At 32.9% G+C, this 18,405-nt stretch overlaps 1 protein-coding gene across 1 annotated transcript; it reads right to left on the minus strand.

The window, feature by feature from the left end:
* Positions 1-2,444: 2,444 nt before the first annotated feature.
* LOC136804348 (autophagy-related protein 13 homolog) lies at positions 2,445-5,322 on the minus strand. Its single transcript, XM_067061058.1, has one exon. The coding sequence runs from the start codon at positions 5,273-5,275 to the stop codon at positions 3,881-3,883; it is 1,395 nt and encodes a 464-aa protein (XP_066917159.1). The 5' UTR covers positions 5,276-5,322; the 3' UTR covers positions 2,445-3,880.
* Positions 5,323-18,405: the final 13,083 nt, after the last annotated feature.

Below are 18,405 nucleotides of genomic sequence, written 5' to 3' on the forward strand. Positions count from 1 at the left end.
ATAGAACGTTGCTTTTATATAACTTTATGGTAAAACCTATTAAATGGAAATCAAACATGGAAAAGGAAATTTGAACGCTCAAATGAATTTCGAACGCTCAAATGAAATTAAGCCAGATTTACACCTCAACTCAAGAACTGATAACTAGAAAATCAATAAACGAAGGGATCCGAAAAATTTTGAAAATTGATAAACGGGAGCTTATCGAACAATAGAACATCGAATAAGAGAGCGTCAACTATATTAATTTAAAAACTTAAGCTGCTTCTAATCTTGGAAATTTTGTGCTATATATTTTTCGTTTCTAATGCTAAACGCCTAAACGCCTAATGCTAAACTAAACAACTAGAAAAGCTTCTACAGTACAGTCTCTGACCCCAAAGTTTCATATGAAAAGTATCAAACTGCATTTTTGTACTTTTTTTGTCCATAAGTTTTAGCTTTTTTCTACAAGTAACTAAAATTTTACTACACTGCAGGGTGTCCCGAAAAGTCCTGTGTCAGAACACAACTACAAGTAGAACAATCTTTGTGCGTGTATGTCTATTTTCTCTCTTGAATGCAACACAGTTATTAACAGTAACATTTGGACGGTTACAATGGAGCATAAACGCAATAAATATACCGTTGACACTCTCTAATTCGACCTTTAAGGGAAATTGGATCGAATAATAGAGCCTTGTTTATGAGAAATTCTTGATGACTATGACTTTAAATTTCATCGAATAATGGAGCGTATTGAATAGTAGAACGTCGAATAAGAGAGCGTCAACTGTAATCAAAATATCAATTGTTCGATAAACCATTTTTATGAACACCTCTTATAGATGACATTAACGTTCGCATTATATGAAAATACGCAAACACTAATCTTCTACGTATGAAAAATGACTTTTTTCGGGACACCCTGTATTGTACACATGAAAGTTCTACATTTATAAAAGTGAAGTTTTTAATTTTGTGATAAAAATTATAAAAAATTCCTCATTAAGTGGCCCTATCACTTGTTGGATTTGTAGATTCGAATACTATTTTTATGGTAAATTTTTATATGAATAATTTTTGTGATGTAATTTTGTTATAATATTTTATGCTCACTATTTAGTACTTTTTATTGGATGTAAATTTATGGATAACTTTAAATTATGTAATTTATTTAAATGGTTTACAAGAAAAAGCTGAAAAATTTGTATACTAGTAATCTCGTAGATATGAGGGAAATCCGGGATAAATTTCCCGAGGTCAATTTGGAAATTTTTTGAAATTTTTCGAGTGCAACGAGGGAAATTTAAAACATTTTGAAATTTGACCGAGGGTAATTTATCCCGGATTTCCCTCATATCTACGAGATTACTAGTATACAAATTCGCCCAAATTAAAAAATTTCTTCCCCGCCACGAAATAAGTTCTTAGCCAAAATTGTTAAAAGGGTAATTCGAGAAATTCAGGGAAAGGGGTGCCTTTCTCCCCTAATATAATTCCTTTTCCTCGATAATAGTAATGTATTAAAAAGTTTTCCCATGAACATATAAAAACGACTGGACCATTGATTTTCAAGCCCGAAGCACTAGAGGTAAAACTTTGACCCTTCTTAGGCAAGAGAAATTGAATCCAAAACGCGCATAGACTTTAGTTTCAATCCGGCATTTGTGTAAAAACTACGCGCGAGCGTTCTATGGGAAAAATATGGTTCATTTACCATCCCATAGGAGTCTCGCGGACTGGACATCCATCTCCTTTGTATTTTTGTAGAAAGTACTGCTAGCTTCGTTGCCACCTCGTTAAAAACATAAAAATGAAAAAACAAATTTTGATTATATACCTCTTGGGAATATCTTGCTAACAACGTCAAAACTTCGACAAAAGCCTCTGTTGTTCTACTCTTCTCAAGTCTTTTATCTATATAATAACAACGATAACAGAAGTATGGAATAAATTTAGAGAGTATGGGATTCAAATCGATATTCTTATGACACAGGCTCTCAGCATATTATTTTTTTCAAGTCATCAAAAAATTTGAGTGACAAAAGCGACAAAAGTGATTCAAAAGTATACATGCCGTTGAAATTCTGCATTTCAGCGTTGAAAAATGTCGATAAAATATATTGCAAACTTGTGATAAAATTCGAGAATAATTCTTTTGTGAATTACGAGTTATGTCAAGCTCTATCAATCCTTTTAGCTAAGTAACTAAAAGAAATAAAATTGTGACGGAATATTGTCGGATTTTTGAATTACAGGCTTCAAAGACTCAATAGAAGATAGACGTCAAGTCGTTTATAATGTTCATGGCAGCATCAATATTATCAGCATGATAAAAAGTTAGAATAATAGAATTAACCAGATATTTTGAAACTCCCATACCTTCGGAGTGACAGAATTCCTTAAAAGAATGATCCCATCATAGAAACAAAACATGATAGGAAACAAAGTTATCGCACATGTGACATAAAATGTATCAAGCATATTCTATCCAGATAGTAAAAGAAGATAATGCGACCTATTTACAATAAACATCTAGTATATAATAATTATAGTTAAAGATTTTGATGTAACAAAATTCGAATTAATAATAAAAAAAGCTCTAGGTTCATTTATCAATAACTTTAATTTGTTTTTAAGCTTTAAATATCAGAGTTCTAAACCATTTAAAAAACTAGTTTATGAAAGTGGTTACTCACTTTAAAACTACCTTCGTAAGAAAAATAACGACAGACGAATACTTTTAGACTGATAAAATGATATCATTAATAACGATCTCGAAAATTGTATCTAAAAATGACTTGTAGTCAATATATTTATAATGGATAAAATTATAATGCTACTTATGAACATAAAATACAAAGATTAGGTTATATTAATATTGACATATTGAATACGTCTAAATTGTAGCAAAATTTTTATTGAAATTTAGTTTTGAACACTTCAAATTATATCACATTTCAATGGTTTTCTTCATTTTATTTCAGTAGGTAGGTTTTATATGAAAAATTCCACTTTAAAGTACCAAAAATTTGCAAAAAATTGTACAATTTCGAAAACTAGAATGTTATCATAAACATTTTGACATTGTAAAGCACAAACTTAAATTTTGAGCAACTCTCAGTCACTACGACACTAGGAGAGAGTGCGTTTTTATTGTTGCATGATAGTCAGTCACTTTAAACTTTTAATACCGTATTACTTGGAATAAACGTCTCGGGCGTTTACTAATTTTTTTTGGATTTTAAGAGGGTGTTTATTCGAGAGGCGTTTAAAGTATGATTTCCTATGATTCTGCCCTATAGTTACAAGTAAACGTTTATTCGAGGGGGTGTTAATTTTTTTCTTTAGGGAGGGCGTTTATTCAAGGGGGTGTTCAAAAGGGGCTTTTATTCAAAGTAATACGTTAGTTGTAATTAAAATCATTCGACTTTCTTCTTTGATAATCTTGTTAAATCCTGAAAAGTTTAGAGTGATAATATTTTCTACCTTAAGTGGATAAATTTTGGCGGGGATTAAATTTGGCGAATTTGGCTAAAATTTGTCAAATTAAATCCCCGCCAAGTTTAACAAAAAGAGAATTATGTGAAAAATCACAACTTTTTAGTATATTTTTGAGTAATTTTCACCCATTTCAGCGTGACAAAATTTCCAATTCGCCAAATTAAATCCGCGTCAAATTTTATGAGATTGATCTATCGCCAAATTAAATCCGCGCCAAAATTTATCCACTTAAGGTAGTTTTCTCAGATACTTTAACCAATTTAATCTTTTGAAAAACCTGGTAGTTTCAACTTTGATTTAAAAAAAATTATATTTATCGCTTTGACTCAAAAGATTAGGGTATATGAGAAACTCTTTCAAAAGCTAAATTTTTCAAAATTTCTTGTAATACAAATCAGATGCTTTTCTCAGTTTTCAACGTGTCACTGAAAAATTCCTGATATTCCATGAGCTCTTTCCGACATTTTTCAAGTTGTGCGTCAAGATCAATACTTTCTGAGTCTTGGTCCTCTTGTTCTAAAGATGTGAAAATATCAAGAGGAACTGGCGATTGACATTGTTTATACAAATTTCCAACTGTATCATCTTCTGAGAAAAAGGCTGGTCTGAGTTCAACAAGAACAAAATCATCTTCAAACCCCACAGCTTCTGCTTGTCTATAAATTTCTGTAGACTGTCTTTTATTCATTGGCAAGCTTTTAAAATTGGATTCCTGCTTTGTACCTTTGTCATGGTCTAGATTAGCATCCACATTATCTGTAGGTGATTTTCCTGGTAACAGAGATTGGAAAGGTGGTGTTGGTGGTAGTTTTGGTAAGTCTAAGGGCTCCAAATTAATATCACTCAAAGTAAAGGGCTCAACAAATGCTGCGATTTGACGTAATCCATCTTCATGGCCAATACTAGCAGCAACAGATGAAAAGTCAACAGGAGAAGTCACTGAATGTTTTGTCTTTGATTGTACATTTGATGACGTAGAGTATGTACTGTTTATCCATTCCTGGTCTGAAACTGCTAATGCTAGTTCATTTTCAAACATATCAATTGATTGGAAAGCTGATTTGCTAAGTCCACCATCTTTCTCATTAAAAAGTGGTAAAAGAGAATCAGGATCACTAATTTTATATGTGTGGGCATGAAAAGATCCACTCAACCAAACTTTTGATCTGTACATTGTTTTGATATTGACAGTGCCAATAGGGGTTTTAACGAATCCGATTGATAAACTGTTGTGGAGTTCATATTGATGTAAGGAATAAACTTCTGTATGCACTTTGAAAAACAAAGAAAAGTCTTTCTCATTTTTCTTTGCCAAGTTGAAAGAAGGTAGTACCCTGGATATTGATAGCACAGATTTTAGTAGAATGCCAAGTCTATTATATATAGAAAAGTGGTTTTTATGTTTTGGATCCTTGTTTTCCAAATTAGTTGATAATTGCCATGTTTCTAGAATTATGTAATTTCCATCAAAAGTGCGCAGTATGATATCTAAACTTATTGGATCCCATAATGTTGGTATTTTCTTGCCATAAATATCTCGCACTTTTGCTTGAAGTCTACGGTTAGCCTCACATTCATGCAATGCAATGTTAAACCAATCTTGTCCTTTTGCGGCTGGCTTGCATCTTGTTTTGTTATGGATACCAATTCGAGAAGATACAATAGCTTGTAATGACTTTAAAACGAAAAATTTAATATACTTTTCAACTTCTTTGTGAGCTGCATCAATAACATTCTTTTGATGTACAGATTTTTTCTTGTCTTCGACACTCATGTTTTTTTCTCTCATTATTTATTTCATCAGCTTACATCTCCACTTCTGCCAGTCTGCTCTGGTTTCTTATTCTTTGTTGGCGAGACAGTACTTTCGAATTTATTTTTTTCTGAAAATCTACCATCTTTGTTATTGTGTCCCAGACTCTTTTTCCACGACCGGGTTACCGGATAGAGTGCCTCGTATCATTGGTCTTTATATATATTATGCTATACTATTATACCTACTACAATATACTATAATACTGATATATAACATAATATCTACACACCCATGTATCTATGTATCTATGTATCTACATATCTACATATCCACGTATCTATGTATCTATGTATCTACATATCTACACATCCATGTATCTATGTATCTATGCATCTACACATCCATGTATCTATGTATCTACATATCTACACATTTAGTATCTGCATATCCACGTATCTATATATCTATGTATCTATATATCTACGCATCCATGTATCTATGTATCTACATATCTACACATCTATGTATCTACATATCCACGTATCTATGTATCTATGTATCTCTACATCCACTACATATCGTATCTATCCGCATGTATCTACATATCTACACATTAGTATGCATATCAGTAGCTATATATCTATGTATCTACATATCTACGCATCCATGTATCTATGTATCTACATATCTACACATCTATGTATCTACATATCCACGTATCTATGTATCTATGTATCTATGTATCTATGCATCTACGCATCCATGTATCTACATATCCACTTATCTATGTATCTATGTATCTACATATCTACACATCTATGTATCTACATATCCACGTATTATCTAGCTATGTATCTACATCCCCGTATCTATGTATCGAGTATCTACAGCCTACGCATCCATGATCTATGTCTACGTATCACCACACCTACACATCTACAACGATGTATCTACATATCCACTCTATATGAATATCTACGCATCCATGTATCTATTATCTTGTAGCTACGCATCCATGTAATTTTTACTAATCTACGTATCCACGTTCTATATATCTATGTATCCACATATCCACGTATATAGATCTAGGTATCTACAATCTACAATTATCTACATCCATATCCACGTATCTATATCTCTATCTATCTACATCTCTATCCTATCATATCTACAATCATCTATGTATCTATATTCCACGTATCTAAGTCCCAGTATCTATGTATCTACGCGACTACGCATCCATGTATCTATGTATCTCCGCATCTACACAACCATGTATCTACTATCTCTATATCTATATATCTTGTATGTATCGATCAATCTATCGATGTGTATCTATAATCTACGCATCCATGTATCTACTATATATCCAGTATCTATATCTACGCATCTACGCATCCATGTATCTATGTATCTATATTACACATCTATGTATCTACATATCCTGTATCTAAGTATCCATATCTATGTATCTACGCATCCATGTATCTATGTATCTCCGCATCTACATAACCATGTATCTATGTATCTATGTATCTATGCATCTACACATCCTTGTATCTATGTATCTACATATCTACACATCTATGTATCTACATATCCACGTATCTATGTATCTATGTATCTACATATCTACACATCTATGTATCTACATATCCACGTATCTATATATCTATGTATCTACATATCTACGCATCCATGTATCTATGTATCTACATATCTACACATCTAATCTATCTACGTATCTATGTATCTATGTATCTACATATCTACGCATATCTACACATCTCTACACATCTATGTATCTACATATCCACGTATCTATATATCTATGTATCTACATATCTACGCATCCATGTATCTATGTATCTACATATCTACACATCTATGTATCTACATATCCACGTATCTATGTATCTATGTATCTACATATCTACGCATCCATGTATCTATGTATCTACATATCTACACATCTATGTATCTACATATCCACGTATCTATATACTATATCTATATCTATGTATCTATCCATGTATCTATGTATCTATTATCTACACATCTATGTATCTACATATCTACGTATCTATGTATATATCTACATATCTACGCATCCATGTATCTATGTATCTACATATCTACACATCTATGTATCTACATATCCACGTATCTAAGTATCCATGTATCTATGTATCTACGCATCCATGTATCTATGTATCTCCGCATCTACATAACCATGTATCTATGTATCTATGTATCTATGCATCTACACATCCTTGTATCTATGTATCTACATATCTACACATCTATGTATCTACATATCCACGTATCTATGTATCTATGTATCTACATATCTACACATCTATGTATCTACATATCCACGTATCTATGTATCTATGTATCTACATATCTACACATCCATGTATCTATGTATCTACATATCTACACATCTATGTATCTACATATCCATGTATCTATGTATCTATAGCTATCTACATATCTACGCATTATATTCTATGTATCTACGTATCTATCTACATATCTACGCATCCATGTATCTATGTATCTATGTATCATCTATCTATGTATCATATCATGTATCTATGTATCTATGTATCTACCTATCTACCATATCCATGTATCTATGTATCTACATATCTACATCTATGTATCTACATATCTACGTCCTATATGTATGTATCTAATCTATCTCCATGTATCTATGTATCTATGTATCTATGTATCTACCATATCCATGTATCTATGTATCTACATATTACGCATCCATATCTCATGTATCTATGTATCTACGCATCTTTATGTATCATATCTACACATCTATACATATCTATGTATCTAATATCCATGTATCATATCCATCCATGTATCTATGTATCTATGTATCTACATATTACACATTCATGTATCTATATCCATGTATCTATGTATCTATGTATCTACATATCTACGCATCCATGTATCTATGTATCTACATATCTACACATATATGTATCTACATATCCACGTATCTATGTATCTATGTCCCGGGGGGGGGGTACTAGGGCAAGATGGGTTACGGGGATGCTCCGCTGGTCAGGGTGCCTTTTTTAACCTCCACGAGTCCCAGGTAGGGTCACAAAAACACCAAAATAGAAAAATCAGTCCCTCGTAGGGTGCCTATTTTTGGAAAATTTGGGGAAAAAGTAGAAAATTTGAGAAAATTTTGAAATTTCAGTCCCATTCAGGGTCACTTTTTTCGCAAATTTCGAGTCCCACGTAGGGTCCATTTTTCGAACCTCAGCGGAGCACCCCCGTCGGTCGACAAGGGTAGTACCCCCCCGGGAACTATGTATCTACATATCTACACATCTATGTATCTATTGATGTACATATCTACACATCTATATATCTACATATCCACGTATCTATGTATCTATGTATCTACATATCTACGCATCCATGTATCTATGTATCTACATATCTACACATCTATGTATCTATATATCCACGTATCAATGTATCTATGTATCTACATATCTACACATCCATGTATCTATGTATCTATGCATCTACGCATCCATGTATCTATGTATCTACATATCTACACATCTATGTATCTACATATCTACGTATCAATGTATCTATGTATCTACATATCTACGCATCCATGTATCCATGTATCTACATATCCACGTATCTATGTATCTATGTATCTACATATGTATCTACATATCTACACATCTATGAATCTACATATCTACACATCTATGTATCTACATATCTAAGCATCCATGTATCTATGTATCTACATATCCACGGATTTATGTATCTATGTATCTACATATCTACGCATCCATGTATTTATGTATCTATCAACTGATGAATGCGAAAGCAAGAAACTTTAAGTATTGAAAAGAAATACAACGTTTCTTAATCTTTATGTATCTATGTATCTATATATCTACGCATCCATGTATCTATGTATCTCCGCATCTACATAACCATGTCTCTATGTATCTATGTATCTATATATCTACATACCATGCAATTGCAATGTTTAGTGCGACCCTTTCTTCGCGCCAATTGCAATGTTTAGTTCGAACGGCCGTTCCAGTGACTGTTCAATGTCCCTAGCAATGTCCTTCGATTCACTGGGGAGGGGGTGAAGCTTTTATATTCTACTCTTGTCTTGCAATTTTCCTCCATGCTTTAGCCAGGGTGTCAAATGCGATGTCCAATCTAACCACCGTTCAACGAATTTTTACTGCACTTATACAAACGTCTGGCTGATTGCGAAAAATCTTGTTGCAGCGCGTTTTACTGCATCCAATCAGATTCTACTAGTATTTCCACTCGCATTTGTAGGGAAGAATCGATTAACACTCCCTTTGTCAATAACAATTCAGAAAGCAAAAGCTCAAAATCATTTTTACGAATTCTTTTATAGACATAATCGATCTTCCCTTGTTATTGCCATTGTTACAAAAGGTAGATTTTGGTACATCTTAAGACAAAGGATGCAATGAGGAGAAGATCCGTTAACATTTTAAAAGAAATCATGTAAACGATTTTTCCAATTCATTTTAAATGAGTAAAAAATTGGAAAATGATTTCGATAACGATGATGTCAACTACGCAAATGACTTTTTTGATCAAGTTTTACTTTGCAGCATGAACTTGTATGGTGTCCAGTTGAAGTGTATAGACGGTTGACTATACAGGGTGTCCGGAAAAAAAGTATCGAGTTCGAACATGATTCTAAGTAGAAGGTTGTCGCGTGTGTTTAACAATATGTTAGTATAATTGTTTTTTCAACAGTCATTATGATTAAAAAAACTAAATTTCTTTACAATTTTCTTGACGTTAAAGTTATTGAGAATTGTTTTTTGTAAAAGTTATTCATAAAAGATGTCTCGTGACAATTAATATGTTTAAACACAAGTGGCCGAAAAGGGGGGAGAGCAGAAAGGCACACAGAATATCTACATGGTATTTTCAATTCTTGAAATAAACAGTAAAAACGGCACAGACAAAATATGTACAGGAACCAGAATAAAATAAAAATGAGTACACAGCTAAGCTTAAAAGGACAAATCACAAACATATAAAATAATACAGCATAAAAATACAAACTAATAACAAAAACATGAGTAAATACTGAAATATAAACTGACATTGACAAAAAAGGGCATCACTAAAACCATATACGCTGATCATAAAAAAGAAAAAAGGAAGCTTCCCAAAAGATGCTGGGGAGGGTGGTGGAGCAAAATTACAGCAGTCAGCACTAGGCAAATGAAGAACTGAAAAAGGTCCATGTGGAAGAACTGAGGCCTTAAATACGTATGAGAGTGAGGCTGTCCCAAGAGTCCGGATATATATCAAAACAAACCATTTGCATCTAAACTCTGATATACAAAACATATATCAGAACCTAATATGATAAACATTGCAAATTTAATCAAACACACACAAGAACTTTCTTTCTATAGAAGTGGTACGACTCTATACGTTTTTCAAGACACCCTGTAGAAAAACCATATTCGCATTCTGTAACAAAATTTGAACCAATCAGAAAGCTTAGTGAAAATCAATTATGATTTACAAAAGAATCGTGGTGGAACCAAAAGAATTCGTGCTGTTTTCATTGTATTCCTTAATCGATTTTCCCCTAGATGTAAACCCATTTGTTGCTATTTTTGCCTTTGATAACAAAATATTTTTATTCACATTGCCTTGGGTATACCAGAGGAATGTAAAGAGATGGAAAAACAGCTTCTTGAAAACGATGGAAAAACGGCTCGTCATATACCAGGTCTCTTGCCCTTAAGGGAGTTTATGTCGAGTAAATAGGTTTCTTTTGGTGTCGCTATAAAAAATCTGCATAGTTAGCGTGTTGTGACAAAATTCTTTTGTTTCAAGCCTGATTATGCTCTAACTTTTAGGGCTCATATTTTGGGTACACCTCTCCTATACGAAAAGGTACCTATTTCTTCTTGCTCAGAATTTCTTAGCGATTCTACTGATATAACCGCGTCATTACTACACCATAATATGGAAAGCTAGAGCTCGAGAAAATTATAACTTCATCTTGATTTTACTCGACTTCTGACAGTTTTACAAGAACCAATTTAATATCATTATGTTAGTATATACAGTACATTGGTAAAAATATTGCTCCTTATTCTTAAAAATTGAACTAGTACTCTAAGGTCCCGAATAGTAGGGGGGGTCTGAATAAAAGGGGGGGTCCGAAATTTTTGCAAAATATAATAAACGGGGGGGGTCTGAATAAACGGGGGGGTCTGAAAAATATTTAGGTAAATAAAGGCTAAAATCAGGCTATTTAGAGCAAAATAAGGGTCCTTCTCTTTAACAGCTGAAAATATTCTTAAAAACTAATAAACGGGGGGGTCCTAATAAGAACGGGGGGGTCCGAAATATTTTCGAAAATTAATAAGCGGGGGGGGGGACGTCTATTCGGGACCTTAGAGTAATCGGCAAAAAAGGAAAAACAAATTTTCATTTTTATCGTCAAATCATGTAGAAACCGTCCGATTTGTATGGGGAGCCGTCTTTTCTGGAGTTTCATTTAATGACCTAATCAACGTTTTTACAATGGAATTTTCAATAGAAGTTATTATTGAACTTTGAGTTATCAGAAAAGCTGTTTTTCCATCTCTTTACATTCCTCTAGGTATACGAAAAGTTTTCGGCAAAGGCGAGATTGTTTTTACTGACTTTGTATGCAACTAAGCTAACAAATACTATACTTATACATCTTTTTAAAATCAAAATTATACTATAAAAGAACCTTGGGGCCGTCAACATAGTACGTACGCACTAAGGAGGAGGTGGGTCTTCTCAGAAGCATATGCTTGCGTACAGGGTGAGGGGAGGGTTCAAAGGAAAATGTTTTTATTCGTAGCCCTTTTTTGTTTGTATTTTTGTCGACTTTTACACTTCTTATATATACGCATGAAGGAAAAGAAAAAGTTTCTTAGTAAATATTGAGTTTCATGTATGAAATATGAACCAAAGGATTTGATTTTCTTCAACCAAGGGGGGGGGTGAATGAAAAATTACGCACTCACCAGGGGGTATAGCCATTTACGTACGCGTGCGTGCAGGGAGGGGAGAGGGTACTTAACCATTAATTAAATAAAAAAAATTGATCTTCTTACCCCAGGGCTTACTTTGACCCCCCTGTGATGGCACCACGTCACACGACGCAGGATAGTTTATTATTTATTCAGCATGCGAGGTTGAAAATAATCACGAGGCTGATTTCAATTTATGCAATTCTTATAAAGAAACTGTGTATAAGATAACTAAGATAAGAAGCGACAGTTTCATGGTTGGCGGCCGGGGGAGTGGAATCAGCCCTTTTTTCGGACGAGTGGCAGAATTTGACAAAAATTTAGACGGAATTTCAGTAATTACGTTCCCCGACGGAGACGGAAAATTACACAATTTTAGTGCAGAAAAACGGAATTTAGCAAAAAGTTTTGCGGAATTTCGGAATTGGCTAAAAATATTCAAAATTCGCAGAATTTTTGACAAAAACCTTGAATTTCAAAGGCATATTTTCCGTGGTGGAAGTTTGGTAGATTTTTAGACGGTTTGACGGAAATTGGAGAAAAAGTTTGCAGAATTGCGGAATCGGGTAAATTTGGGAGGTAAACTGGGAGGATGTCTTTATAAAATGCAAATTTAACCCTTCCTCTTACAATGTGACAAATCTTACAATGTACCCTTCCGACTCTCGCACATCTTGAACCGACTTTTTATTGTATTATCCTGTTTTTATATCTTTTGAAATAATATTTGGATAGCATTATATTTTTCTATTGTTGCAAGGCTGTATATTATTTAATTGTTAACTTGCTCATTTGATTGACTCATTTTCATACCGTCTGGTTGTTTTAAAATAAAAAATCATTTTATGTATCATATGACGATCAATCTGAGTCTCGGTTTATTCTGGTTTCTAATGATAAATGAATAGAAGTGTTAGAGTACAATACCTTTATAGCATTATAACATCAAATATTAGTCTTCACTTCTCAAGAAAAAATAATATAATTCCAAATAACTTATGATATGAAGACGGCCCTTTTCAAACTAAATACAATTCAATACCTTAAGCGGAGAGAGAATTTTTTATTTATTATTTTAGATGTGTTTTTTTAAATCCCGAGAATGGAATGTTTGTGTTTCGCAGTGTTTAATTTCGCGGATTTGTAAAAAAAAACCCGTGAAATTGTTTCACAAAGATTTGTTCTAGCCAAACATTTTGCAGAAACTTTCTCGATCTGCGTGAATTTCGGCCCTTTTCTCGAAGGTAAATGTCTTTGAATATTTTTAGAAGAGCCATTCGAGAAAAATTCGTGACAAATAGAAAATCTGTAAAACTTCAAACTTTGAAAAAATGTAATATTCATGGCACTTTTTTGCCTATCAAAAGCCTGATAGTAATAAGTCAAAGGGCAACAGTTTCAAACCAATCTAAGAAGCATTTCTCCATCTAAGTCTTTTTTATGTTAAAATTTTCATTTTTACGTCTTGATTCACCTAAGTTTATGCTCGCGAAAAATATTTTTTCTTCGTCGAATTTACGTAAGTAAATATCGCGATTTTTCAACCTCACGAAAGTTTTTACTCGCGAGAGAAACTTCTACTTCTAAAGTAGTGACATAGAAGTTAATGTTATATAACAAAACAGAGTTAAGTCGGAAAACAATGGTTTGGTTATTAAACTACCTTATCAGCCCTTTTTACGCAGGCACTTATTACGCCACAGCCTGATTTTGGGCTTACGCCAATTAGGATCGTAAGTAACGCCAAAATTTGTTAGAATGACTTTTTATGCTTCAATTTACATTAAAATATCATTTTTCAGTAGTAAACTGTTGAAACTTTCATTGAAAATCACGGATTTTTGCGAAGTTTTAGATATGTAGTAAAACAAAGGATCATTTTTTATCTTTTAATCATGATTATAATCCTTTAAATAGAGAAAAATGATCAAAATTAACGCTAATTTTAAGTAAAATTTGCAAAATTTTTGCCCTTTTTACCGGCACTTTTAACGCCGGAATGAAGACATCAATCATACTGTGAACAAATGTCGTTTTCATAAGTTTTTAAAATCTGACTAAAGATTGCCTGAAAAAGCACAAAATCTGAGTATCGGAAAATATATTTCTCTCTATTCGCGACTAATAGATACATTGATACATAAGTACATAGATACATATAATAGATACATAGATACATGGATATGTAGATAAATGGATACAAAGATACATGGATGCGTAGATATGTAGACACATAGATACATAGATACGTGGATATGTAGATACATAGATGTGTAGATATGTAGATACATAGATACATGGATGCGTAGATATGTAGATACATGGATATGTAGATACATAGATACATAGATACATTGATATGTAGATACATAGATGTGTAGATATGTAGATATATAGATACATAGATACATAGATACATAGATACATGAATGCGTATATATGTCGATACATAGATACATAGATACATGGATATGTAGATACATAGATGTGTAGATATGTATAGATACATAGATACATAGATACATAGATACGTGGATATGTAGATACATAGATGTGTAGATATGTAGATACATAGATACATGGATGCGTAGATGCATAGACACATAGATGTGTAGATATGTAGATACATAGATACATGGATGCGTAGATGCATAGATACATAGATACATGGATGTGTAGATATGTAGGTACATAGATACGTGGATATGTAGATACATAGATGTGTAGATATGTAGATACATAGATACATGGATGTGTAGATATGTTAATACATAGATACATGGATATGTAGATACATAGATGTGTAGATATGTAGATACATAGATACATGGATGTATTGATATTTAGATACATAAATACATGGATGCGTAGATATGTAGATACATAGATACATAGATACGTGGATATGTAGATACATAGATGTGTAGATATGTAGATACATAGATACATGGATGCATAGATACAAAGATACATAGATGTGTAGATATGTAGATACATAGATACATGGATGCGTAGATACATAGATACATAGATGTGTAGATACATAGATACATAGATACGTAGATATGTAGATACATAGATACGTGGATGCGTAGATATGTAGATACATAGATACATGGATATGTAGATACATAGATGTGTAGATATGTAGATACATAGATACATGGATGCGTTGATATGTAGATACATAGATACATGGATGCGTAGATATGTAGATACATAGATACATAGATACGTGGATATGTAGATGCATAGATTTGTACATAGATACATGGATGCATAGATAGATAGATAGATAGATACATAGATACGTGGATATGTAGATACATAGATGTGTAGATATGTAGATACATAGATACATGGATGCATAGATACATAGATACATAGATGTGTAGATATGTAGATACATAGATACATGGATGCGAAGATACATAGATACATAGATGTGTAGATGCATAGATACATAGATACGTAGATACATAGATACATAGATACATGGATGCGTAGATATGTAGATACATAGATACATGGATATGTAGATACAAAGATGTGTAGATATGTAGATACATAGATACATGGATGCGTTGATATGTAGATACATAGATACATGGATGCGTAGATATGTAGATACATAGATACATAGATACGTGGATATGTAGATGCATAGATTTGTAGATATGTAGATACATAGATACATGGATGCGTAGATATGTAGATATATAGATACATAGATACATGGATATGTAGATACATAGATACATAGATACATTGATATGTAGATACATAGATACATAGATACATAGATACATGGATGCGTATATATGTCGATACATAGATACATAGATACATGGATATGTAGATACATAGATGTGTAGATATGTAGATATATAGATACATAGATACATAGATATTCAATAGATAAAAAGTATAGTATGTATTAGATAAAAGGATAATACATAAAGACCAATGATACGTGGCATTCTATCCGTATGTTAGGCTCTTTTGGCCGGCGGCTAATTTTTAGGCCCGATTACGCCACCCGGACTGCCTGGTGTGTAGTGTAGCGGATTTTTTTCCGACACAGACCTGCAAGATTTACATTTGAGAATCTAGTATATATAAAGATTAATGAAACGGTTTATTTGTTTTCAAAACTTTCCTGTTTACGCTTTCATCATCGGTCAGTGTTGATTTGAGAATCTCTACTCTCTACACTTTTTTATCTTTGCTGAATAATTTACTCAATTTTAAGGTGTCAAAGTAGTAAAAATCGTGTATAACGCCTAAAATACCTCAATTGCATCCTACACGTTTTTTATAAGGAACACGTTTATAAGGAACTTGAGGCTGAAAATGGTCCAAAAGTAAGGAATTGTTAAGGAACTGGTCAGGCTCACATCACAATAAGAAATCAAGTTAGAGAACAGTTGGGTTAAACTTGAACTTTCAGTTTCACACTTTTCGACTTTTCTAATAACCTAAACAAAAAGATGATAAAATCATGTTGCTGAAACGACATTCAAATGTGTCAAAAAGAGAAAATTTACAGAGATTATACTGGGGGGGGGGGTTTCATGGTTGGTGGAGGAGCTGAATCGGCCCTTTTTTCGGACGGAGTGGCGGAATTTGGCGAAAATTTAGACGGAATTACGGAAATTGGGTTCTCTGACGGAGACGGAAAAACGGAATTTAGCCAAAAAATTTGCGGAATTTCGGAATTACCAATTAGTAAAAGATATTCAAAATTTGCGGAATTTTCGACAAAAATATTGAATTTCAAAGGAATTTTCGGTGACGGAATTTTGGTTCAATTTAAGACGGTTTGACGGAAATTGGAGAAAAATTTGGCGGAATTGCGGAATTGGGTACCCCCTGAAACCCCCCTATACTTGAACAGAAAAATAAGAACAAGATATTAACAACAATTCGAGGCTGAAAGTGCAAAAAAATAAGAAAATCCAAGCCTCAGAAAAATTTTGCTGGTTCTTATATATAAAAAAATGTATCTAAGTAAATGTGATCTAGTGAGCCGGGGGAGTAGCTTTCATTCAATTGTTCTCGCGCAAGTGGTGCGAATTCTTTCGTACCAATAAACTGTCATTAATCAAAAGTCGATTTTATGTTTTTACCAATTTCACTTATAAACTAGCCTCAAAATTTTTTAAATTTCCCGATGTTCTAAGCCGCATCGATGTAAGCCATATATACTGAGTATCAGAGTTTTCAAAGAGCATATCAACCTCTGACGACCAAGTATACAAATTTTATCGCACACGTGTCAATGTAATCTTTGTAGAAAGAATCAAAGATGAAGATAGAATATTATCATATTAATGTCTAGCAAAAAACTGTGGGTGGGTTTAAATGTAGGGAAGAATCGATATTTCGATATGTGCTTTTCACGGTATTTAAGTCGAGAGGTGAAACACTCCGAAAATAAACGTACGTGATTTTTTGATTTTACTGATTTTTGTTTCATTTATTTGATTTCTTTGATTTTATTGATTTCGACCTTGAATTTATTTTGATTTTGCTTTTATTGGTTTTTCTGATGTTGGCTCTGATTTTTTTGATTTTGAAAAAAAGTGTACGTGATTTTCCCGAGTGTTTTATCCCTTGTTCTAAGTGTTTAGCTTGCGTGTTTAGCTTGCGTGTTTAGCTTGCGTGTTTAGCTTATCCGTTTTTAATTTTTGTATAAACTACCTTCAACCGAAAAAAGAAATAGATGCCAAAAATATAGATGCAAAGGACACATTTATTTCTTAAATTATATCACTTATTCATTGCCAAGTATTTAAAAAATATATATAGTCAAGAAGTATAAAACCTTCAACTACTTAAAATGGAAACAATATATATATAACTTTGGTTTTTTCCTACTACCAAAGGAACGTCAAAGTCAATTACCATAACAAATTTGTACATGACCGGAACCATTAGGAGTTATCAAATGTCGATTATATCTTGAAAATGGAAGGCAACGATCAATATCTAAATCTGATTTTAGACACATCTACGTAAATCAATTTTTTATCATATCAAGCTCGATATCAAGTTGAAAAACAA

This window comes from Clytia hemisphaerica, unplaced genomic scaffold (genome assembly GCF_902728285.1).
Source record: "Clytia hemisphaerica strain Z4C2 unplaced genomic scaffold, Clytia hemisphaerica genome assembly, whole genome shotgun sequence".
NCBI lineage: Eukaryota > Metazoa > Cnidaria > Hydrozoa > Leptothecata > Clytiidae > Clytia > Clytia hemisphaerica.

Excerpts from the sequence above, each read along its gene's own strand:
- LOC136804348 (XM_067061058.1), bottom strand. The coding sequence starts at position 5,275 with ATGAGAGAAAAAAACATGAGTGTCGAAGACAAGAAAAAATCTGTACAT.